The sequence below is a fragment of the Thalassophryne amazonica genome, chromosome 14 (assembly GCF_902500255.1).
Source record: "Thalassophryne amazonica chromosome 14, fThaAma1.1, whole genome shotgun sequence".
NCBI lineage: Eukaryota > Metazoa > Chordata > Actinopteri > Batrachoidiformes > Batrachoididae > Thalassophryne > Thalassophryne amazonica.
In genome coordinates this window covers 98,892,963-98,920,331 of record NC_047116.1, presented here as the reverse complement: position 1 = coordinate 98,920,331, position 27,369 = coordinate 98,892,963, and the positions used below count along the sequence as shown (strand labels likewise).

Here is a 27,369-nt window from a genome sequence, read left to right as displayed (position 1 = left end):
TGCTAGCAAATTTACCAACAGGTACCTGCATCTAGCACACGCCTATTCATAGAGACAAGCACAGTGCGCCAGGCACCAAGTGAAAAATAACAGTTTCACCTGAATATCGAGAGAATGAGAGAGAACAATGCAGAAGTCACAAACGCCCACAATGGGCAAATACTCACGTCTTTAACATAGTCAAGGGCAATCCGTCGGAAAGAAAAGAGATGAAAAATAAAACTCAAATCTCTATATGGCACTCAGCTCTCTAGGGCAATGATTCCACATAAGCAGCAGCTGCTTCAGGTGTGTCAAATCTTTTCTCTGCGCCGTTAGTGGTGATCCTCAGCATTGCGGGAAACATGAGCGCGTAGTCCACATTCTTACTTCTCAGCCGAGCTTTCACTTCATCAAACGCCTTCTGTTTCTTGATGACAGCAGCGGAGTAGTCGTTGAAGAAGAAAATGCGAGGCTGCTGGTCTGCGGGGTGGGTCAGGTCCGCTGCAAGGCGCCGAGCCGCTGCCATCATCCACTGCTTATTGGTGAAGTTATGGAACCTCAGGATAATGGCTCTCGTGCGTGGAGTGGGACCCACCAGCTGCTGCTGCACAATAGAGCGATGAGCGCGATCCAACTTGATCTTCCCTGCCTTGGTTGTGAGCTTGAGGTAAGTGGGAAGCCAGCTTTCCATGAAAGTAATGGGATCGCTTCCCTCCGTGCCCCGATCATGTGGAGATTATTTCTGCGGCTATAGTTTTCCAGATAGTCCAAATGATCCGTTAGGTCACTAACTTGCTTCTCAAGTTTTGTCACTTTAGCCTGTAAGACCATTGTAGTGTCTTCCACGTCTGAGATTCTGCTTTCAGCTGCACTGACTCGTGCTCCCAGTGTCTGAATCTGGGCTGTTTATTCATGAATAGCAGCGAGCACAGTACCTATTTTGTCATCAAATGCCTTCGTGACATCCCTTGTCATTCTGCTTAAAACAAGAAGGATAGTCTGGTCCACTTCATCAGTCTCCTCAGCCATGTCATCATTTTCGGACCCCGCAGATGGTTCGCGTGCGACAGGCTGTGATGGCTCTACCACGTCAGGCTCATTAGCATCGCTAGCATGTTTTCCAGCGGTGGATTTCTTATACGCCTTACTTTTTGAACCCGGCATTTTCGAAAAATAGTGATCCAAGCTCATCATACAGTGAATCACACTCAAAAAAGACAAGTTCTACCAGGTGAACACGTAATGTAGACAGATATTTCAGACAGTTTCACTGGAGCCTCGCAACACAAGTACTCACGCTACGACGCCATCTTGAACCCCCTCGTCTATTCACTTCTAAGCTCACACAGTGTGTGGACTCATTTGTCTCTTATGCTCGCCTGGCTCCAAAGCGGCAACCCACAACTTCTACATTGGTGCCCCACCATGTGAGCTGTGAACCTCTACAACTTCACAGCCATCCTGAGCACTTTGCTGACAAATGTGTCGTCATTTCAGCCACGCTCAACATCCTCGAGAGTGCAATGTAGCATTTGTGCACAAATCCATGCACCCACAAAGGCCGCTCGAGTGGTGCTTGACATTTGTGAGAGCGCTGCGTGGCATTCGAACAGCACTCATGGGATATGTATGCGGATATTTTATCCAAAAGTCCATGTGATATTTTACCCACATTCAGGCTACATGCACTAATGTGTTTTTAGTACCAACACAGTGAGACACCAACTGAGAATTGTCACTGATTCACATGCCTTGTCACAAATTTGCAACTCCAACTACTCTCCAATAGTCACAGCCCAATGAGATAAGGCCAATTACATTATTATTATTCCTTTTGTCAGATTCAAGTTATTTCAGTGACCATTGTGGATTTTTCTTTCTTTAACAGAAGGGTACCAAAAATTTTTTCCACGTGTGTAAGGTTGGGTTAGGCAGGTCTTTCACTGCTAACCCTAACCCTAAACTGAATTGTGGCTGTCACAATTCAGTTTCAGGTGCTTTCAAGGGGATCAAGACTTTGGTATCCTAGAACAGGGTATAGAAGCTCATTAACTAGACAACAGACTGCTGCTGTCATTGCTTGTTCATGTGTGGTTGTTTGTCCTGGTATGTTGCATTGTTGGGGTTCCGTCTCCTTGGTGTCTCACTTTTCATCACTTCACAGTGATGACTGTCACCACGTGTCTTTCTTTCTTGTCTGTCTTCATGTTGTTTTGATGGTCAGCCCTGTCTGACAGAAGTTATCTGTTAGCTTTAAATAAAATGTTATAGGCTGATCAGGAAGAGCAGATGAAGGTCACACACACCACATTCACTCATGCACTACAACCCCTGGTAAAAATTATGGAATCACCAGCCTCGGAGGATGTTCATTCAGTTGTTTAATTTTGTAGAAAAAAAGCAGATCACAGACATGACACAAAACTAAAGTCATTTCAAATGGCAACTTTCTGGCTTTAACAAACACTATAAGAAATCAGGAAAAATAATTGTGGCAGTCAGTAACGGTTACTTTTTAGACCAATCAGAGGGGAAAAAATATGGAATCACTCAATTCTGAGGAAAAAATTATGGAATCATGAAAAACAAAGGAACGCTCCAACACATCACTAGTATTTTGTTGCACCACCTCTGGCTTTTATAACAGCTTGCAGTCTCTGAGGCATGGACTTAATGAGTGACAAACAGTACTCTTCATCAATCTGGCTCCAACTTTCTCTGATTGCTGTTGCCAGATCAGCTTTGCAGGTTGGAGCCTTGTCATGGACCATTTTCTTCAACTTCCACCAAAGATTTTCAATTGGATTAAGATCCGGACTATTTGCAGGCCATGACATTGACCCTATGTGTCTTTTTGCAAGGAATGTTTTCACAGTTTTTGCTCTATGGCAAGATGCATTATCATCTTGAAAAATGATTTCATCATCCCCAAATATCCTTTCAATTGATGGGATAAGAAAAGTGTCCAAAATATCAACGTAAACTTGTGCATTTATTGATGATGTAATGACAGCCATCTCCCCAGTGCCTTTACCTGACATGCAGCCCCATATCATCAATGACTGTGGAAATTTACATGTTCTCTTCAGGCAGTCATCTTTATAAATCTCATTGGAACGGCACCAAACAAAAGTTCCAACATCATCACCTCGCCCAATGCAGATTCCAGATTCATCACTGAATATGACTTTCATCCAGTCCACGATTGCTTTTCCTTAGCCCGTTGTAACCTTGTTTTTTTCTGTTTAGGTGTTAATGATGGCTTTCGTTTAGCTTTTCTGTATGTAAATCCCATTTCCTTTAGGCAGTTTCTTACAGTTCGGTCACAGACGTTGACTCCAGTTTCCTCCCATTCGTTCATTTGTTTTGTTGTGCATTTTCGATTTTTGAGACATATTGATTTTTTTCTGTCTTGATGCTTTGATGTCTTCCTTGGTCTACCAGTATGTTTGCCTTTAGCAACCTTCCCATGTTGTTTGTATTTGGTCCAGAGTTTAGACACAGCTGACTGTGAACAACCAACATCTTTTGCAACATTGCGTGATGATTTACCCTCTTTTAAGAGTTTGATAATCCTCTCCTTTATTTCAATTGACAAATCTCGTGTTGGAGCCATGATTCATGTCAGTCCACTTGGTGCAGCAGCTCTCCAAGGTGTGATCACTCCTTTTTAGATGCAAACTAACGAGCAGATCTGATTTGATGCAGGTGTTAGTTTTGGGGATGAAAATTTACAGGGTGATTCCATAATTTATTCATCAGAATTGAGTGAGTCCATATTTTTTTCCCTCTGCTTGGTCTAAAAAAGTAACCGTTACTGACTGCCACAATTTTTTTTCTTGATTTCTTATAGTGTTTCTTAAAGCCAGAAAGTTGCCATTTGAAATGACTTTAGTTTTGTGTCATGTCTGTGAGCTGCTTTTTTTCTACAAAATTAAACAACTGAATGAACATCCTCCGAGGCCGGTGATTCCATAATTATTGCCAGGGGTTGCACATGCTATCTGTCTTGCAAGAACAAACTGCATATATGTGTATATATGTATATAAATGGTTCTGCCAGTTTGACATTTAGCATTACTATATATGCAGACAGGGGAAAAAACAAACAAACTGCACTCCAGTCATCATCTATCTCAGCGACACCAGGCGTCAGACAGGGACCAGCGTGTGGCAGTGGGGTCTATGACTGTGCACCACAAAGAGAGCCTGCAACATGTCTGCGGGTGGTTGTTGTGGTGATAAGCTGATGCTGGTTGATAAATATGAAGTCCGTCTTACAGTGACACTGCATTTCTCCACGCTGAGAGCCGTGTGGGGTAGCAGAAAGACATTTGACTGATGTGTGTGAGATCCCTGCTTTCTTACTGGGGGGCCATGTGGAAAACTTCCCAGAACTCACACGGTGCAAAAACATGCAGCATTCAGCTTCTATGATTAAAACCACTTTCCAGTAAGATGCTGGTTTTACTTCATCATCTTTCAACATTGCAGCAATGTTGCTGGGAGTTGGCAGAGTGACACTACGGTGGCGTCACTTTCTAACCTCATCATGACTAAAACGTGATGCTGGAACAAGGTGGAATTGTTTGCTGGGAAGCTGCTCTTTTGCTGATTTCCAGCTTCTACTCTGAGGTTTCTGCTCTGTGGGGGATGTTGGTGCGTCTTTTCTGCTCCGTGGGGGACGTTGGCCAGTGTTTGTTCAGCTCTTTGCCATTCTTGTGGAACTCAGACTCACACTGAGCGGCTCTCCCACATGTGCAAATGTTTCCTGTTTACACAATAATGACTTCATTTCCTGTCAGTTCTGGCAGAAATTAAGGGCTGTAGCAGCCGGCAGCCTTCTGACGTGGAGCTGGGATGGATGCTGAGAGTTGGATCGGTGTACGAGATCTTTTGCTTTCATTTAGTCATTACTGATGACTCCTCCATCAATAATGACTAATAACTGGGGTTTGTGTCAGGAAATGTATCTTAATTATGGTCATGGTGAGTTGACCCCCGTTGGCTTCAAGGAGGTGCTGCAACTCTCGAAAAGGAATGAAAGTATGTAACATGACACTCCCTTCCTGTATTGAACACAATACCACTACAAAAGCTAAAGAAGACTCTGTGGTGACATGAGCAATACCACTTCAGCAATGGGACCTGAGAAAGTCTTGGAGGTTACTCCTTTGATGACCTTGACCTCGAGATTCCTGACCTTTCTGCTTTGATGCCATTGGACACTGGTTTCTCTTCACCTGGGTCTCAGAAAAAAGTATGAGGTCTCTTACTTTGATGTTGGGATGACTTTTGTGCCACTTTACATAGTCACAGAAAGCACTATAGCCACGTGATGGACACTTATCCACTGCTGGCAGCAGACGTCTGCATCTACAGAGCTCCCAGAAGCAGGGTGCTGACTGCAAACCTTCTGGGTACGGATCATGATTGGAATAAGAAGTGATGGAGCACCAGCATCCATTGTGATGGCTGTCAATGTCTGGCAGTGATTTGCAATTATTTCTGTTGTAAGTGTAGACAGAAACTCCTGGGCAGGATGAGACAGTGGAATCTGTGACAGTATGGAATCCAGATTCCTCCTAGATTCCACGTCACCTGTCTGAGCACAGTTAAAGAGCCATGTACAGCCTTCTTTGCTGAGAAACCCGGACACACTGGACTCTTTCAAATCTTTGCATTCTGCCTTGAAACTTGAGTGGATAAGCATGACAAGACCTCTGAGAGCAAAGAATTAACCACGGTCTTGAGGAGCTCTATATGAAGAGTGCGCACAATGAGGCGGGTGAAGACCTCCTGTTGCTGATGGGTCCCTTGGGTACAGTTGGAAAAGAGTCTCTGTGCTGAGCCCATCTGTTTTAGCTCACAGCTTGTTACACTGCTGGAAAAGTGCCACCCTGCCGTCCATTTATAGTGCAGGTTTCCTTTAACTCAAGCTCCACTGCCTTAATTTTTTTTTTTCGGACCCGTGTTAAACAATATTCCTCAGTCTGCTGAGTGGAGGAGATGAAGGAAATGGAATGTGACAGCAAAGTCCTGTGCTGTATATAAGGCAGCAGCAGGACTGCATCAGTCCACAGTCTGAGTCCACACGGTCTGGGATAAAACGCTCACAGTCCAGGCGCTCCGGGTCCAGACGCTCCAGGTCCACTTTGACAGCATCATGCAACTCTTGGCTCTCTTGTGTACAGTGGGTTTGCTGCTGGAAGAAGTGCACACATGGGGCTTCAGAAATGGAATATTTCATAATTCTATATGGCTGGGTAAGTAAGTTACATTTTATTTCATACGTAATCTTTTTATTAAGATTGAGACTGCCACTCTGTGTGTTAAAGACAAATAATAATGGTGTGAATTAACACATAACACACTCGGGTCCATAAGTATTCGGACAGTGATCTGGTCACCACCGCACTGGATTTGAAATGAAACAATCCAGATGTTCTTGTGTTGACTTTCAACTTCAGTTCACAAATATTTACATTATCCATTTAGGAATTGCACACCCTTTTATACAACCCCAATTCCAATGAAGTTTGGAAGATGTGTGAAATGTAAATAAAAACAGAATACAATGATTTACAAATCCTCTTCAACCTACATTCAATAGAATACACCACAAAGACAAGATATTTAATGTTCAAACTGAACTTTTTTGTTTTTGTGCAAATATTTGCTAATTTTGAAATGGATGCCTGCAACACATTTCAAAAAAGCTGGGACAGGGCAACAAAAGACTGGGAAAGTTGACGAATGCTCAAAGAACACCTGTTTAGAACATTCCATAGGTGAACAGGTTAATTGGAAAAAGTTGAGTGTCATGATTGGGTATAAAAGGAGCATCCCCAAAAGGCTCAGCCATTCACAAGCAAAGATGGGGCAAGGATCACCACTTTGTGAACAACTGCATGAAAAAATAGTTCAACAATTTAAAAGCAATGTTTCTCAACATTCCATTGCAAAGAATTTAGGGATTCCATCATCTACAGTCCATAATATAATCAGAAGATTCAGAGAATCTGGAGAACTTTCTACACGTAAGCAGCAAGGCCAAAAACCAATATTGAATGCCCGTGACTCTCGACCCCTCAGGAGGCACTGCATTAAAAAATCATTGTGTAAAGGATCTTACCGCGTGAGCTCAGGAACACTTCAGAAAATCATTGTCAGTTAACACAGTTCATCACTACATCTACAAGTGCAAGTTAAAACTCTACCATGCAAAGTGAAAGCCAAACATCAACAACATCCAGAAACGCCGCCGCCTTCTCTGGGCCCGAGCTCATTTAAAATGGACACATGCAAAGTGGAAAAGTGTGCTGTGGACTAATGAGTCCACATTTCAAATTGTTTTTGGAAATCATGGACGTTGTATCCTCCGGACAAAAGAGGAAAAAGACCATCCAGATTGTTACCAGCGCAAAGTTCAAAAGCCAGCATCTGTGATGGTATGGGGGTGTGTTAGTGCCCATGGCATGGACAACTTAAACATCTGTGATGGCACCATCAATGCTGAAAGGTACATCCAGGTTTTGGGGCAACACATGCTGCCATCCAAGCAACGTCTTTTTCAGGGACGTCCCTGCTTATTTCAGCAAGACAATGCCAAGCCACATTCTGCACGTGTTACAACAGCGTGGCTTCGTAGTAAAAGAGTGTGGGTACTAGACTGGCCTGCCTGCAGTCCAGACCTGTCGCCCATTAAAAATGTGTGGCACATTATGAAGCGCAAAATACGACAATAGAGACCCCGGACTGTTGAACAACTGAAGACGTACATCAAGCAAGAATGGGAAAGAATTCCACCTACAAAGCTTCAACAATTAGTGTCCTCAGTTCCCAAATGCTTATTGAGTGTTGTTAGAAGGAAAGGTGATGTAACAAAGTGGGAAACATACCACTGTCCCAGCTTTTTTGAAACGTGTTGCAGGCATCCATTTCAAAATGAGCAAATATTTGCACAAAAACAATAACGTTTATCAGTTTGAACATTAAATATCTTGTCTTTGTGGTGTATTCAATTGAATATAGGTTAAAGAGGATTTGAAAATCATTGTATTCTGTTTTTATTTACATTTTACACAACGTCCCAACTTCATTGGAATTGGGGTTGTACATACATACCTCACCACATAGGCTTAGAAGCCATTTCCTTCTATCTTGCTAAACGTCCTACTGATGTGTTGCCGCCTTCAGAATTTCATATTAATTTGGTTGAGATCGTTCTGTCTAATCATCTTTTCAAACATTTTGGTAAATATTATTTACAACTACAGGGGACTGCTATGCATCGTATGCCTGTTTGGTGATGGGTTTTTGGGGAAAGAAACACATCTTCAGTATTGAAAATAACCCCTTCCAATCAAAAATATCTTTATGGCATAGGTATATTGATGATGTCCTCTTAATTTGGAGGGGCACATTTGATGAGTTACACCCATTTCTGAATTATGTTAATTCCACCACAGATTATCTTTTTTTTCAGTATGAATTATAATTTTCATTCCATTGACTTCTTAGATCTCACCATTTATAAGAATGGTAATAATTCTTTGCAATCTACTATTTACCGTAAACCCCTTAGTAGAAACACTTTATTGAGAGCAGACAGTAATCATCTACCTCATTTAGTTTGTAACATACCAGTGGGTAGGTTTTTGCGAGTTAGAAGAAACTGTAGTACTATTACTTATTTTATGTCAAAAGCAGCTCTTTTAGCACATTGGTGTGAACAACGTGGTTATGATAAAACTGATATTGTCAAAGCATGGGACAGAGCTCTAAATACTGATCGTGCCTCTTTACTTAAAAAGAAATCTAAATCCTCTTCAACGTCTAAATAGTTTTTTCTACCTGCTATACCCCACATAATTTACAAATATTGGCATGTTCTTAAGAGTGATCCGACACTTAAAGACTTCTGTGCTGAGCCGCCCAAATTTATATTCAGACATGCCCGTAATATTCGTGATCGACTAGTTCATTCAGATATGACCACTCCTGTCTCCACGACTTGGTTCTCCAGTCCACTGAAAGGTTTCTTCAGATGCGGTAATTGTGCACAGTGTTCTAATTCCACAATGCAAAGTGCTTCTCTCATCCCCGTACTGGTAAGCAATATTCCATTTCTTCATTTATCAATTGCAACACTACACAAGTAGTATACCTTCTAAAATGTCCTTGTGGATTGGTATATATAGGCCAAAAAAGTGTGAACTCAAATTACAGATAGGTGAACATAAAACAGCAATCCGTATCCAGAATCTAACTTGCCATGCCATGGCGAGGCATTATAAACAGGCTGGTCATGGCTCTCCAGCATCTTTAAAATTCTGGGGGATTGAGAAAATTACAGTTCCACCCAGAGGAGGTGACATCATAAAAAACCTTTTATGTAGAGAAACATTTTGGATTTATACTTTGGGCACTTTGGAACCGTTTGGTTTGAATGAAGAATTGAACTTTACTTGTTTTCTTTAAAATTAATATTTATGTTTTTTACTCTGGGTTATTGTCATTTTGTTTGTTCTTTTTTAATTGGGAAGGTGTGTCTCTAATTATGAACTAATTATAAATTAAGTGAATTTTTCAAATTTCAATTTATTGTCATTTATATGGCACCAAATCACAACAGAGTTGCCTCAAGGTGCTTCACACTAGTAAGGTCTAACTTTACTAATCCCCAGAGCAACAGTGGTAAGGAAAAACTCCCTCTAAGGAAGAAACCTCAAGCAGACCGGACTCAAAGGGGTGACCCTCTGCTTGGGCCGTGATACAGACATAAATTACAAAACAATTCACAACACAAATATATAGGGAATGTTGTTGGCACACAGGACAGGAGGGTCTCCAGCACAAATACCACACCCATCTCTGGAAGGAGCTGCACCTTAAACAGAGAGAAAAAACAGAATCAGGCATCAGAAAGACAAGAAATACAGTATAATTTGTCAGCATTAAACAACAAGAAAAACAGGATACTAAGGTGATTGCCAGCCACTAGCCATAAGCTTCACAAAAGACCCAGACTTTCGGTAAAGTTGAGGCCGCGGCATGCTCCGTTTCCTAATTAAATGAATTAAAAGAGTAAAATGCGCAGAACTATACTATGCCAGTATGCTAGCCATATGAAAGGGAAAATAAGTGCGTCTTAAGTCTGGACTTGAAAGTCTCCACAGAATCTGACTTATTGACACGGGGAGATCATTCCACAGAACAGGGGCACGATAAGAGAAAGCTCTTTGACCCGCAGACTTCTTATTCACCTTAGGGACACAAAGTAGTCCTGCACCCTGAGAACGCAAAGCCCGGGCCAATACATAAGGTTTAATTAGGTCAGCTAGGTAGGGAGGTGCCAGTCCATGAATAATTTTATAGACTAGTAGCAGAAACTTAAAATCTGATCTCACTGGGACAGGAAGCCAATGAAGGGAGTACAAAATGGGTGTAATGTGGTTGAACTTTCTGCTTCGAGTCAAAAGTCTGGCTGCAGCATTTTGAACCAATTGAGAGACCTAATGTTAGACTGCGGTAAACCAGAAAATAGAACATTGCAGTAGTCCAATCTAGAAATTATAAATGCATGGAGCAGTGTCTCAGCATCAGCCATAGACAGGATGTGACAAATCTTCACTATATTTAGCAGGTGGAAGAAAGCAGTCCTAGTAATATTTCTAATGTGGAGATCAAAGGACAATGTAGGAACAAAAATTACCCCAAGGTTCCTCACTTTGTCAGTGTGATGTATGACACACGAGCCTAGGCTAAGCGATAACTGGTCAAATTGATGCCGATGTCTCACTGGACCAAGAACCGTCATTTCAGTCTTATCAGAATTTAAAAGTAGGAAGTTTCTAGACATCCAACTTCTCACTGATGCAAGGCAATCTTCTAAGGATTTTATGTTAATGAGATTACCAGCAGTTATCGGCATGTATAACTGGGTGTCATCAGCATAGCAATGAAAGGCAATCCCAAAAAGCCACAGTATATTCCCAAGGGGTGCTACATAAAGGGAAAAAATCAGGGGGCCTAAAACAGATCCCTGCGGAACCCCAAACTTCATATCCCTAAGATCAGAAGAAATGCCATTGTACAACACACAGTAAGAACAACTAGACATGTATGATGTCAACCATGCAAGGGCAGTTCCCGTAATCCCAAACTGATTCTCCAGTCTGTTGAGTAAAATATGATGATCCACAGTATCAAACGCAGCACTAAGATCCAACAGCACCAAGACTGTAGTGATGTCCGAGTCCATTGCTCGCAAAAGGTCATTTGCAACTTTAGTAAGTGCTGTCTCTATGAGTTATATTTTCTAAAAGCAGACTTCAATGGCTCAAAAAGATTATTATCAGTGAGGTAGTGCATGAGCTGTCGTGAAACCACTTTTTCCAGGATTTTAGAACAAAATGATAGATTTGATATCGGTCTATAATTTTTCAATACACTAGGTTCGAGATTGGATTTCTTAAGCAATGGTTTAATCACTGCAGACTTGAAACATTTAGGAACAGATCCAGAAGTTAATGAGAGATTTATAATTTCCAGCACAGTCGGCCCAAGAGTGGACCACTGGTCCTTAAACAGTTTTGTTGGTATAGGATCAAATAATAGTCCAGGAAACCTAGCAAAAAAAGGGGTCAACCTCAAACAAATTGCAAAATAATTTTCTGTATCACCACGACGTGCAGAAAGGCCTCAGAAAAGACATATTAAAAATCCTCTAAAATCTAAGTGGTGGAAAGGCTTCAAATCTGTGATTTTTCAAGATGGCCGCCAAAGTAAGCTTTAGGTTAATATGCATCAGCATACAGGAATGACTGCTATCAAAAGCGAAATTTAGAGGGACAATGAACTATATATATATATAAAATGATCTAATAAAATAAGATGGATGAATGGCACAGAAAAAGCCATATTTTATTTCAGCCTTAACTGTATTTTAAAATAATTTAACAAACAATGGCAATCAGAAATATACTGTTTATATACACTTGTACATATATATGAGTACAAAATTAACAAATTATACAAACAAAAAATACAATGAGAAGTTGAAACACTCAAGGTTTAGAACTAGGATTTTTTACTAAGCTAATGTTTAACTGGTTAAACTGTGGTTATTCTATAACTGCAGTATCTGTAACATTATTATTATCATAGCGCTGGACACATGCTGCTGTACAGTAATATACAATGTTTTCCCATAGATCACCCATCAGAAGTGTCAGAATCATTGTCAAATACTTGGCTTGTGTTCCTGCACACACCATGGCACTGGCCACATGCTGGTGAACATTCCATATCCTGTTTCCTGCAGGCACACCTCCTTGTAGAACACTGTTGAACAATTGCACCTCACCATTTCAAGTAGCTTAGATGGGGCAACTTCTCTATCTGAGAGAACAGGCATGCATTGTTCATTCCTCACTTCCCAACCCCACTCTTCTAGTTTCATTCTGTTGCCCAACCACTCTTGTACTTGGCAAAATATCCTCAGGCTATGAAACTGGGCAGCTGCTGCAGGGGTGGTGGCCAAGTGGTTAATGCGCTTGGTTTCAGTTCAGAAGGTTCTGGGTTCAAATCCCACCCCTGTCACATTTCTCCATGTAATGTTGAGTTGCGTCAGGAAGGGCATCCGGCGTAAAACTTGTGCCAATTCAACATGCAGATCCACCTTGGATTTGCTGTGGCGACCCCAAGTGCAAACAAGGGAGCAGCCGAAGGGACTTACTTACTATGAAACTGGGCAGCTGCTGATGTAGGTGGAAGCACCTGGGGGTCTACAAATGCTTTGCTAACAACAACCTTTTTGTGAAAGTTCTTGAATCGAAGTTTGTCCAGAGACTCTCCTGTAGTACCCTTGTACAGGCAGACTAGAGCAGTCTCTCCAGCAGCTATGACCTCCTCTCTTGTGCTCTCTGGATTGTTGAAGACTTCAGCCTGAGCTTTGAGAAGTGCATTGCCTGAAATCTTTCAGACCCCAGTATTGAGTTTTGAATACTGTATTCCCTGACAGGTGTCAGCACAAAGTCTTTCTTCTTACCACCACGTCTATCCCCTGTCCCACAACAGATGCAGTGGCTTTTGTAATCAAAAATCTTTCCAGTAGATCTCAGTGTGCGTGCCCCATCCTCAGAAGATTCGTTTGCTCTTTTTCTGTTATGGGCTTCAATACTGAATGACCTACAATGGTCCTTGCGGCATTGGGTGTGTACTTTTTGTGCAGGCACCACATTTGTTACTACTGCTCTTGCTTCACTTGCTTTCTGGATACCTTCACATCCCTTTGGTGTAAGTGTTGCACTTTCTTCACCTTCTAGGACAGGCCTGCTACAAAGGGCACATTTGGAAACATCCATATTCGGTATTACCTGAAAGACAAAATAAGGTCACACCTCCACCAAGCATATGTACAAGCCAAACAATCAAAACATTGACATACTTACACTGAAGACCTCAAACACTTTTTGTTCTAAACTACTTGCTGCAGGACACTAGGATACATAATTCTGTACCTTTAATACCATCTGAAACAAAATGACATGGTCATACCACCACCAAGTACAAGCGCAAGCATATATACAAGCTTTATACAACAGAAATATCTACATGCAAATATAATTATGGTCACAAGTTAACACATCATACCAGAAAACCTATGACCTAGACACCAAGATCATTTCTGTATGTATCCCGCACATAAATTCTACACGCGTTTACAAAATAATAGCCACTTTTAGCTTTATGAGTGGCCATTTTAAAAATAAAAGATGGCTGCTACCCTGGATGGATTTTAGTTATTAATGGATACCCAATACATGAAAACATAATTATAGACACCAAAATAACTACCATTCATAGTTTTAAAAATTATATTCGGCTTATATTGTAATTTGGTGGCAATTTTTTTTTAAATCTTAAATTTGACACCCTTCCACCACTTGGATTTTAGAGGATTTTTAGTATGTTGTTTCTATGGTCCTTCTGAAGTATTGGTGAAAAATAAATTCTTTTGAAATTTGTTTGAGGTCAAACCTTTTTCCTGGACTATAAGCAGGTTGTGCTTTTTGTAGACATCACAAGCTTCGTCAGCATGCCTAGCGAGATACCATCAAAATCTGTAAATCTGGGTAACACCTCAGTGGGACCATCTACCTCCATAGCAGGATGCGGTGGTTGGACCAAGGCCTGCTGAGATATGCTCAACCTAATATCCTCAATTTTTTCTCGAAATACGAGGGCTGTCCATAAAGTATAGGTCCTTTTTATTTTTTTCAAAAACGATATTCATTCATTCATATGTTTTTACGTCAGACATGCTTGAACCCTCGTGCGCATGCGTGAGTTTTTCCATGCCTGTCAGTGACGTTATTCGCCTGTGAGCACTCCTTGTGGGAGGAGTCGTCCAGCCCCTCGTCGGAATTCCTTTGTCTGAGAAGTTGCTGAGAGACTGGCGCTTTGTTTGATCAAAATTTTTTCTAAACCTGTGAGACACATCGAAGTGGACACAGTTCGAAAAATTAAGCTGGTTTTCGGTGAAAATTTTAACGGCTGATGAGAGATTTTGAGGTGATACTGTCGCTTTAAGGACTTCCCACGGAGCGAGACATCGTGCAACACTCCCAGGCGCCGTCGTCCGCCTGTTTCAAGCTGAAAACCTCCACATTTCAGACTCTATTGATCCAGGACGTCGTGAGAGAACAGAGAAGTTTCAGAAGAAGTTGGTTTCAGCATTTTATCCGGATATTCCACTGTTAAAGGAGATTTTTTTAATGAAAGACGTGCGGATGGATTGCAGCGTCGGCTCGCAGCCGTCGCGACGCTCCGCCACAGGAAAAACACCTCCGTTGGAAGCCTTAAGGACAAGTTGGAACATGTCCAGCTGTTAAACAATTTCTCATATACTCACTCCACTGAAAGCCATCAAAAGCCGCCTGGATTTTACAAATGGTTATCAACACGGAGGTGTTTTTCCTGTGCCGCCGCACCGCGCCGGCTGCGTCCCGATGCGCGGACCCGTCCACACGTCTTTCATTAAAAAAATCTCCTTTAACAGTGGAATATCCGGATAAAATGCTGAAACTGACTTCTTCTGAAACTTCTCTGTTCTCTCACGACGTCCTGGATCAATAGAGCCTGAAATGTGGAGGTTTTCAGCTTGAAACAGACTGACGACGGCGCCTGGGACCGCTGCGCGACGTCTTGCTCCATGGGAAGTCCTTAAAGCGACAGTATCACCTCAAAATCTCTCATCAGCCGTTAAAATTTTCACCGAAAACCAGCTTAATTTTTCGAACCCTGTCCACTTCGATGTGTCTTACAGGTTTAGAAAAAATTTTGATCAAACAAAGCGCCGGTCTCTCAGCAACTTCTCAGACAAAGGAATTCCGACGAGGGGCTGGACGACTCCTCCCACAAGGAGTGCTCACAGGCGAATGACGTCACCGACAGGCGTGGAAAAACTCATGCATGCGCACGAGGGTTCAAGCATGTCTGACGTAAAAACATATGAATGAAATCCATATCGTTTTTGAAAAAAATAAAAAGGACCTATACTTTATGGACAGCCCTCGTAGTCCAAGAAGTCCTGTGCTGAAAAGGGAGAGTGAATAACAGGTGGCCTTCTATGAATGAGAAAAGCTACAGTTTCAAACAAAAACTTTAAGTTATGCTTGTTTTTATTGATCAAATCAGAATAATAGGCCCGCTATGTAGCCAGGAGTGCATGCTTATAAGCTAAGATAGCATCACGCTAGGGCTGCAGCTATCGATTATTTTAGTAACCGAGTATTCTGTCGATTATTCTGGCGATTAATCGAGTAATTGGATAAAAAGTACTTCTGCGTTTTTAAGCAATATCAATAGTCCAGGGCTCTCCCTAAGCAATGGCACAATGTCACTGGGCCAAAGTGTTGGCATTTTGCTGTAATGGCAATGGGATGTGGCTTTCTGTTTTGTTTTCTCCAACTTGTAAAATTTAACCATTTTTAAGTTTGTTTTTGTTATAATAGCCCCTCCCCACGTAGAGCAGACCGTGTGTTTTTAAAAAATAGACAACCACACTGCTTCGCTTTAAATGCACAGTAAGTCTATGTCAGATGATCAGCATGGACCATCTTTCTCTTAAAAGGCTTTATTTTACTCTATGTGTCACGTTGGAAAGCGGGAGCTATTGTTGCTAATTTCATTAGCTGTTATGCTCCAGTCTTCTTCTGTTTTTTTCTGCGGACATTGCAGCGCCACACACAGGCCTGGCATATGTACTACAATGTTAAACAAAGCTTTTTTTGTAATCAAATTATTCGACTTACTCGACTAATCGTTTCAGCCCTACATCACGCCATGCAAGGTGGAACGCCTCTAATTTGGAACTACGCCATTTCCGTTCCATACCTCTAGCCGTCTGCCTAAGATCACGCAAGTAACCATTCAACCAAGGCGACTGTGCCTTGGGAAGGTGCGGCCTTATCCAGTGTAGCCCTGAGCACTGAATTCAAGCCATCTGCAAGACTATCCACTGATTGACCATTCTCCAGATAAGGTGCGCACCTTATCTGGACTTTTCATTAAAAAACAATGCACTGTGGTCTTGTCTAATCTAGTCATCAACAGAAAATAAACGGGAGATATTTTTATTTTGGCGTGACATTTCTTACTTGAGTGTGAGAGCGTGAGATTGATGCTGAAAGTGTGAGTCTCACGCCAGAAGCATGAGAGTTGGCAACCGTGGATTTAAAAGACATTTAGCAGACGTTAGCGTTCAATCTCTTCAGTTTAGTTTTTGAGTGGCGAGGGCGACAGCCAATCAGAGTAGAGCTGCATCGTGATGTCACAGTCTAGCTGCAAACTCAGGTTTTTTACTTAAACTGCAAATTATAAAAAACACAATGCTCCTACAGCTGAGGGTATTTAGCATTGCCTTATTTTTTATTTGTTCAGGGCTTTTTAAAACAATTTTATTTAATAACATTTTCATTTTATGTAACCAAAAAACAAAAAGGCACACACAACCCCCCCACCCCCACCCCTCCAAACACACACACACACACACACACACACACACACACACACACACACACACACACACACACACACACACACACACACACACACACACACACACACACACAAATTGTATAAACATATGACACATCAGCGCAAACACAAGAAACAAAATTAAATAAAGCATTAGCATAATAAATAAAGACTAGATTTAAGGGACTGTATAGGGTTGGCTCGTGATGGTAATAAGCCTCTTTCAGCCCCCGGGGCGTCGGTTACGACACAGTAACAGGAGATAGTGGTTCAGTTTGGGGAGTTTACTGAATAGTTGCTGGCACAGGCGAGTTAGAGGCATAAAAGGGTATCTGGGGCAGTGTGCGAGCGTGTGTGTGTGTGGTTCTAAGGACAGAACAGAAAATAACAATAATGAATATAACAGATTCCACAGTCATATAGTATGTAATGCTGTTGCATTTACTCCTCGGGTTAACATAACATGGAATCAAAACTCAATAATCTAAACTAGTGTAGCCATCCCACTGAGGGTTCTTGGCGTGCAATATTAAAAAGAATACAGGACGACTGTGGACCATTCGAGCAAAGCAACAGCGTGGCTCCTTTATGCGCGTTCCCGTACGCATACACTCTCTCGCACAAGCACACGCACATGCACACACACACACACACACACACACACACACAAGCGGGAGCCTGTCGCTCCGCACCTTCTGTTGCAACACAACAGTGCCAAAATGAACCCTGTGCACCTCACAGTAAAGCAAAGACATCAGAAAGTCTGTTACACTGGTGCAATAGCTGAACATTAAACCCCAATCAGCTATTTCAGCATCCTTACAAACTACAACTGATGTAAACAATAAACCATGAAGAAAAAGTGATCTCCGCGGCCTTAAACAGTATTAACGAGCTTAATCAACATAGATTACAACATTACAATTACAACATAGATAGGGATACAGATCACAATTTATCAATCCTTGAAAGTAACAACTGTGATTATTATACTGAGAAGCAGTTTATGAATAAGATAATGATGAAGGGTAACCTATCCATTATTCACTTTAATAGAAGTTTAAATTGTAATTTATCTAAAAAGAAGATTACTTAAAACAGTTTAAAGACAATTTTACTATAATTGCTGTGTCTGAAACCTGGATTAGATGAATTTCAGATTGAAGGATATGATTTATATAATGTAAATAGAAAAAAATAAAAGAGGTGGGGGGGGGGGGGTAGCTTTGTATATCAACTCATCCGTGAGGTGCAAAGTCGTTAGCAATATGACATCAGTGGTTGATAATATAATGGAGAATATAACTGTGGAAATAGTAAATGAGAAATCAAAAATGTACTTGTGAGCTGTGTCTATAGAGCACCAGGAACTAATGTAGAGTCATTCACTGACATTATAACACCAGAATTGGGATGGAATATTTGTAAATGATGTAAATGAAGTATATGATGCATTTATGAAAATTTTCACAATGTTGTATCATAAAAACTGTAAACTGATGAATTTTGCCAGGAGGGATGCTGTCGACAAACCATGGATGACTAAAGGGTTAAGAAATGCCTGCAAAAAGAAAAATAATTTATATAAATGTTACTTAAAATCAAGGTCACGAGATGATGAGGTTAGATATAAGAGGTATAAAAATAAACTAGTAGAGATAATAAAAAAGCACAAAAAGGAATATTATGGTAAATTACTTGATAAAAATAGGAAAAAACAAGAGCTACATGGAGAGTAATCAATAATGTAATAAAACATCACAAAGAGAAACCAATGATTCCAAATTATTTTGTGAAAGAAAATGTATGCATACAAGATAAGACAAAAAATAGTGAATAGTTTTAATAATTTTTTTTGTAAGGGTGGGCCCAAATTTAGTGACTAATATTCCAAAAACAAAGGGTGATAATGCAGTTGGAAGTCTAATATGGACAATGTGAACAGCATCTTTCTTGGCAATGTTGAAGAGGAAGAAATCCTGAACATTATAGGAGGTTGTGTAAGCAAGAGATCAACAGACTGTCATGATCTCTAGACATGTTTCTAATTAAGAACATTATTGAATCAGTTATTGTACCATTTACTTATATTTCAGATTTGTAATCTGTCATTTTCAACGGGAACTTTTCCTGATAGCATGAAAACAGCTAAGGTAATTCCACTATATAAAAGTGGGGATAAACATGTTTTTCTAATTACAGATCAGTTTCCTTGCTTCCACAATTTTCCAAGATATTAGAGAAATTATTTGTAAATCGATTGGATAAGTTCCTTGATAAATATAACATTCTAAGTAATAGTCAGTATGGTTTTCGAACTAGTCACTCTACACCCATGGCAATTATGGAACTAACTGAAGAAATATGCACTGCAATAGACAATAAGAATTTTTTGTGAGCATTTTTGTGGAATTCAAAAAAGCTTTTGATACCATTGACCATAACTATACTTCTTCAAAAATTAAACAAATATGGAGTCAGAGGGGTTGCTCATAAATGGGTATCAAGCTATCTAGTCAACAGAAAACAGTTTGTACAGGTAAACGAGGTAAGATCTGGATTATTAAGTGTTACCTGTGGGGTACCTCAGGGGTCAGTCCTTGGACCAAAACCTTTTACACTGTATGTCAATGATATTGTTAATGTATCTAAGATGTTACATTGTATTCTGTTTGCTGACGATACCACATTTTTCTGTTCTGGTAAAAATTTACATGTGTTGAGAGTAGTCAAAAAAGAATTCAAGGGAATAAAAACTTGGCTTGACATTAATAAATTATCGCTTAACTTTGACAAAACTAATTTCATGATATTTAGTAATAGAGAAAAAATTATGAATACCCCAATTATTACAGATGGTGTAGAAATTAAAAGAGTGATGGAAACAAAATTTCTGGTTGTCATGATTGATGAAAACCTGAGTTGCAAATCACATATTAACTATACAAAGAATAAATTATTAAAAATGACTGCTCTACTACACAAAGTAAAAGAGATGTTAGATGAGAAAGGACTATATATTATACTGTTCTATGATTGTTCCACACCTGTCCTACTGTATTGAAATATGGGGAAATGCCTGCAAAACATTCACACATTCACTTTTCATTTTACAGAAAAGAGCAATATGGATAATTAGTCGGAGGCATTATAGAGAACACATGAGTTCCAATATTCCTGCAGTTACATTTGTTGAAATTCCATGACCTGGTTGATTACACTATTCTCCAGACAATGTTTAAGGCTCACAAAAAAATACTACCAACTAACATCCAGAACAAATTTGAACAAGGACAAAGCCAGTACAACTTAAAAGGAACAGAGATATTTAACAAACCAAGATTCAGAACTAAACTGAAGGAACGTTGCTTTTCTATCAAGGGAGTCAGTTTATGGAATAATCTGAACAAGGAAATTAAAGAAGCTAAATCAAGCAATATATTTAAAAAGACAGTTAAAATTAATATGATTCAGAAATACGACCTGATGTAATAATGAAACCACATGTATATTTTTACTGTTTATTTTTCTTTTCCTTTTTTAGATATTCTGATTGTAATGTTAATAATGTGATTATTATTTAATTTGTAAATTAATCTTCTGTAAAAAGGGGTAGATAATATAAGTTTGCTTCTTTCTACCCCCTTTCATTCAGGTGTATTGTTACGTTTGTTATGTTTTCTTTTGGAATGATTTTTGGTTCTGTGGTTGGAACAGAATAAAAAAAAAAATTACACATCAAAGTGTCTGCCGCGACGGACCTGTCAATCAAACACACCGCACTAACAGCACGTTATATTCTCTGTAAACGGACCACAGACTCTCCGTGGGAATGACACACACACACACATTACTAAACTAAAAAATACACTTACTTTCAAAAATGACGCACACTGGAGGAGTTTTGGTGAAATAATAAATTGTCGGTACTTTACCTTTTTATCCCACAATGCAAACCATCGCTCTCTTAAGGTGGCACAGGTAAATATTGCACCTCCGCTCTTAAGGTGGACTACTGAGGCACACATAAACATTGAGGGCCTTTCTAACATGGTGTTAAAGATAAAGGGTTAAAACATCAAAAAGGAAAGACTGAACTAAAAACTGTGCATTGGGGAGAAAAATGACCTGCTTTGGCCACATGGTCATGCAGAAAATGTCTGATAATATTGATTGGTTTTTCTGTGCTGTCAAAATACTTTTGGGTAGCTACTGTCGTGTTCATTAATCATGGAGGACTGCCACGTTCTTTATCAATCGAGAAAATTTATTGAGGACTTATACGGATAAGAAACACAAATACTGATTACAGTGTTTAGAGCGTGCGCTTCTCATCTCTCTTCTTCCCTTCCGGCAAATAGAAGATTCAAATCCTGCTGCAATTTGATCCCTAGCCTTGTATATATCTGGGACCCCCCGCCCTTGGGATATCTATAGAATCAAACCAAATATTCGCAGGAGTTGTTCCAATTTCATCAGCTGTCTCCCTGATATACCCTGTGTCTCTATGGGCCCTGTGATGGGGGAGCTGAATGCGAGTATCAGGTATTACAGTGTATGAAAATGGCTGTACCAAAACAACACACGCACAAGTACCCTGCCACCCTCTGGGTAAGGAAGCATGTAATTTACCACGTCCACATGCCCACCAAATGTCTGCCAGGGCTATACTCTGATCGACTGCCATAGTCAACTGAATCCCCGCCCATTAAGGTGAGTTATGGTCATCGGATATGTTATAGTTGTTCGGAAAGTGTAGTGACACGGACCCACAACAGGGGGCGTAAATGAACGGTCAATAGATGAGCCAAAAAGTAACAATTTAATGTTGTGAAATGTGCACAACGAAATACAGACAATCTCAGAATATAATTACAGTCAAATCACAAAGGTGACGTGTGGGCAGGCTCGAGGATAGAAGACGTCTGTCCTGAGAAGAGCCGGAATCACACGATTTCCGCCGCCTCCGAACCTGGTGAATACTGGAGCCGCCAAGTCCCGAATTCCCAGGTGATCACCGTCCCCGACTGTCGGATCTGGTATTGCTGGCGAGAACAAAGACAGTCAAGTGTAGGTGTGTGCACACCCAGTAACAATAACGGTGGGAATGCCACCTCCACCTCTCACTCAATATGTAGCAGAGTACCGCAGTGATCCCTCAGAGGAAAAGAGTGCCGTCCTGCACTCACTCAGCCTCCACAGGAAGAGGGACTGGTTCTCCTGCAAACACTCATAATATACAGCTTATTAGTAACACAAATGGCTGAGGATATTACCTCCAATGAAGTACGATATCTCGGCAACGAGGTGGAGATGACGTCTGGTCTTTATGGAGTGAGATGATGTTGAGTAGATGGGTGACAGCTGTCAAGAGATAATGAGTGACAGCTGTCACCCCCGGCTGTGTCCGTGGCGGCAGCGCCCTCTCGTGTCTGAAGCCCGCACTTCAGGCAGGGCGCCCACTGGTGGTGGGCCAGCAGTATCTCCTCTTCTGGCGGCCCACACACAACAGGACCCCCCCCTCAAAGGGCGCCTCCTGGCGCCCGACCAGGCTTGTTCGGGTGACGGTGGTAGAAGTCGGCCAGGAGGGCCGGATCCAGGATGAAGCTCCTCTTCACCCAGGAGCATTCTTCGGGTCCATACCCCTCGCAGTCCACCAAGTACTGGAACCCCCGGCCCATCCGACGGACGTCCAGGAGCCGGCGCACCGTCCAAGCCGGCTCCCCATCGATGATCCGAGCAGGAGTCGGTGCCGGTCCGGGAGCACAGAGGGGTGAGGTGTGGTGAGGCTTGATTCGTGACACGTGAAAAACCGGATGGATCCGCAGTGAAGCCGGGAGTTGGAGCTTCACTGTGGCAGGACTGAGGACTTTGAGGATCTTGAATGGTCCGATATATCTGTCTTGAAGTTTCGGGGAGTCCACCTGGAGGGGGATGTCCTTTGTGGAAAGCCACACCTCCTGCCCGGGCTGGTAAGCAGGCGCCGGGGATCGCCGGCGGTCTGCATGGGTCTTCGCCCTCGTCCGGGCCTTCAACAAGGCAGAACGGGCAGAGCGCCACACCCGACGGCACTTCCGCAGGTGGGCCTGGACCGATGGCACACCGACCTCTCCCTCCACCACGGGAAACAACGGGGGCTGATACCCCAAACACACCTCAAATGGGGAGAGGCCGGTGGCAGAGGACACCTGGCTGTTATGCGCATACTCGATCCAGGCCAGATGTTTACTCCAGGCCGTCGGGTGTGCGGACGTTACACAGCGTAGAGCTTGCTCCAACTCCTGATTGGCCCGCTCTGCCTGTCCATTGGTCTGCGGATGATACCCGGACGAGAGGCTCACAGTAGCCCCCAGTTCCCGGCAGAAGCTCCTCCAGACGTGTGAGGAGAACTGGGGACCACGATCTGAGACGATGTCGGTGGGTATCCCATGCAGACGGACGACGTGGTGGACTGGGAGGCCTGCTGTCTCCTGGGCTGTTGGGAGCTTCGGGAGGGCCACGAAGTGGGCCGCCTTGGAGAATCGGTCCACTATCATGAAGATGGTGGTGTTGCCCTGGGACGGCGGGAGGCCCGTGACGAAATCCAGGCCGATGTGGGACCAGGGGCGATGAGGCACAGGTAATGGCTGGAGAAGTCCTTGGGACCTTTTATGGTCTGCCTTGCCCCTGGCACAGGTGGTGCAGGCCTGGATGTACTCCCGGACGTCGGCCTCCATAGACGCCCACCAGAAGCGCTGCCGGACAACTGCCACGGTTCTTCGCACCCCTGGATGACAGGAGAGCTTGGAACCGTGACAGAAGTCCAGGACTGCAGCTCTGGCCTCTGGTGGGACGTACAACCGGTTCTTCGGACCTGTTCCTGGGTCCGGGCTCCGTGACAGGGCCTCCCGGACGATCTTCTCCACGTCCCAGGTGAGGGTGGCCATGATAGTGGACTCAGGCAGGATGAGCTCCGGTGGATCCGACAGTGCAGTCTTGACCTCCTCTTCGTGTACCCGGGACAAGGCATCCGACCTCTGGTTCTTGGTCCCGGGGCAATAGGTGATCCGGAAGTCAAAACGCCCGAAGAACAGTGACCAGCGGGCTTGCCTGGGGTTCAGCTGCTTGGCGGTGCTGATATACTCCAGGTTCCGATGGTCAGTGAAAACCGTGAACGGCACAGACGCTCCCTCCAACAGGTGTCTCCACTCCTCAAGAGCCTCTTTCACCGCAAGGAGTTCTCGATTGCCGACGTCATAGTTCCGTTCAGCCGGGGTCAACCTGCGTGAAAAGTAGGCACACGGGTGAAGAACCTTATCGGTCTCTCCGCTCTGGGATAGCACGGCTCCTATCCCTGAGTCAGAGGCGTCCACTTCAACCACAAACTGGCGGCTAGGGTCGGGCTGCACCAAAACTGGCGCAGTAGAGAACCGTCGTTTCAACTCCTTGAACGTGGCTTCGCACCGATCCGACCAGGTGAAGGGGACTTTTGGAGAGGTCAGGGCTGTCAGAAATTAGCGAAGCCGAGGAACTGTTGCAGCTTCCTACGGCTTGTTGGTTGGGGCCAATCTCTCACCGCCGCAACCTTGGCCGGATCAGGGGCGACGGAGTTAGAGGAGATGATAAACCCCAGGAAGGACAAAGACGTGCGGTGAAACTCGCACTTCTCGCCCTTCACAAACAGTCGGTTCTCTAATAACCGCTGCAGGACCTGACGTACATGCTGGACATGGGTCTCAGGATCCGGAGAAAAGATGAGAATATCGTCCAGATATACAAAGATGAATCGGTGCAGGAAGTCCCGCAAGACGTCGTTAACCAAGGCTTGGACCGTCGCGGGGGCGTTGGTGAGGCCGAACGGCATGACCAGGTACTCAAAGTGACCTAACGGGGTGTTAAATGCCGTCTTCCATTCGTCTCCCTTCCGGATCCGAACCAGGTGATACGCATTTCTAAGATCCAGCTTAGTAAACATTTTGGCTCCATGCAGGGGGGTGAACACGGAATCCAACAATGGCAACGGGTATCGGTTGCGAACCGTAATCTCATTCAGCCCCCTGTAATCAATGCATGGACGGAGTCCGCCATCTTTCTTGCCCACAAAAAAGAAACCTGCCCCCATCGGGGAGGTGGAGTTCCGGATCAGCCTGGCAGCTAATGAGTCCCGGATGTAGGTCTCCATTGATTCGCGCTCAGGTCGTGAGAGGTTGTACAGCCTGCTGGACGGGAACTCAGCGCCTGGAACCAAATCAATGGCACAATCGTACGGACGGTGCGGGGGAAGGGTGAGTGCCAGATCCTTGCTGAAGACGTCAGCAAGATCGTGGTACTCAACCGGCACCGCCGTCAGATTGGGAGGGACTTTGACCTCCTCCTTAGCCTGTAAACCGGGAGGAACCGAGGATCCTAAACACACCCGATGGCAGGTTTCGCTCCACTGAACCACCACCCCAGACGGCCAATCAATCCGGGGATTGTGCTTCAACATCCATGGGAAGCCCAAAATCACGCGGGAGGTAGAAGGAGTTACAAAAAACTCAATCTCCTCCCGATGGTTTCCAGACACCACCAGAGTTACTGGTTGTGTCTTGTGTGTGATTAAAGGGAGAAGGGTGCCATCTAGTGCCCGCACCTGCAATGGCGAAGGAAGCGCCACCAGAGGGAGCCCTACGTCCCTTGCCCATCTGCTGTCTAGCAAATTCCCTTCTGACCCCGTGTCCACCAGTGCTGGGGCTTGAAGGGTTAAATCCCCGCTCAGGATTGTAACTGGGAGTCGTGTGGCAATCTGTGTGTGTCTCACATGAATGTTTTGACCACCCTTAGCCCAGTCTCTGAGGGCGGTTGTTGTTGTGGCCGTTTGGGGCAGTTTTTCTGTGTGTGCTCCTTTGAGCTGCAGAGAAAACACTCCCCGCGGATCAGCCTCCTCATTTTGGCCCTGTGCGTTTCCCTATCAACGTCAGCAGGGGGAGCTGTTGCCCCACAGAGCGCTGCGGCTGTGGAGCATGGGGAGGGCGGCCCCTTTTCGAACCCAGAAGGGAGAGGGGTGGCGCGTATCCGGCCACGTCCTTCGCCTCGCTCCCGACGGCGTTCCTCCAACCGATTGTCTAACCGTATAACGAGATCGATAAGCCCATCTAAATCCCGCGGTTACTCCTTAGCTACCAGATGCTCCTTCAGGACAAACGACAGTCCGTTTATGAAGGCGGCGCGGAGCGCAACGTTATTCCAGCCGGACCTCGCAACCGCGATGCGGAAGTCGACTGCATATTCGGCTGCACACCGGCGCCCCTGTCGCATTGACAGCAGCATTGTTGAAGCGGTTTCTCCTCTGTTAGGGTGATCAAACACTGTTCTGAACTCCCCCACAAACCCAGTGTATGCTGATAACAACCGTGAGTTCTGTTCCCAGAGCGCCGTAGCCCAGGCGCGTGCCTTACCCCGAAGCAGAGCAATCACATAAGCTATTTTACTAGCATCTGACGCGTACATGACGGGACGTTGTGCGAAGACGAGCGAACACTGCATGAGAAAGTCTGCGCACGTCTCCACACAACCTTCGTACGGCTCAGGAGGGCTTATGTATGCTTCAGGGGATGGTGGGAGGGGTTGTTGAACCACCACTGGAACGTTCATATCCTGCACAGGGTCGGCAGGAGGAGGAGCTGCAGCAGCGCCCTGAGCGCTCGCCGCCATCTGCGCGGAGAGAGCCTCCACCCTGCGGTTCAGGAGGATGTTTTGCTCGGTCATTTGATCCAACCGAGCTGTAAAGGCGGTGAGAATGTGCTGCAGCTCACCAATCACGCCTCCTGCAGACGCCTGCGCTCCTTGCTCTCCCATTGGTCGTTCAACAGCCGGGTGACGCCCCTCGGAGTCCATGACGCTGGCTGAGATATCCTGTTGGGAAAGTGTAGTGACACGGACCCACAACAGGGGGCGTAAATGAACGGTCAATAGATGAGCCAAAAAGTAACAATTTAATGTTGTGAAATGTGCACAACGAAATACAGACAATCTCAGAATATAATTACAGTCAAATCACAAAGGTGACGTGTGGGCAGGCTCGAGGATAGAAGACGTCTGTCCTGAGAAGAGCCGGAACCACACGATTTCCGCCGCCTCCGAACCTGGTGAATACTGGAGCAGCCAAGTCCCGAATTCCCAGGTGATCACCGTCCCCGACTGTCGGATCTGGTACTGTTGGCGAGAACAAAGACAGTCAAGTGTAGGTGTGTGCACACCCAGTAACAATAACAGTGGGAATGCCACCTCCACCTCTCACTCAATATGTAGCAGAGTACCGCAGTGATCCCTCAGAGGAAAAGAGTGCCGTCCTGCACTCACTCAGCCTCCACAGGAAGAGGG

The 27,369-nt window shown here is 43.7% G+C and overlaps 1 protein-coding gene across 1 annotated transcript in view; it reads left to right on the top strand.

Moving 5' to 3' along the window:
• Positions 1–5,950: 5,950 nt before the first annotated feature.
• The window catches only part of tnfaip6 (tumor necrosis factor, alpha-induced protein 6), a 63,837-nt gene continuing 42,418 nt past the window's right edge, over positions 5,951–27,369 (top strand). Inside the window, exon 1 of the mRNA XM_034187099.1 lies at positions 5,951–6,248. Coding sequence (XP_034042990.1) covers positions 6,149–6,248 — 100 coding nt within the window. The 5' untranslated portion in view covers positions 5,951–6,148. The remainder of the gene's footprint in view (positions 6,249–27,369) is intronic.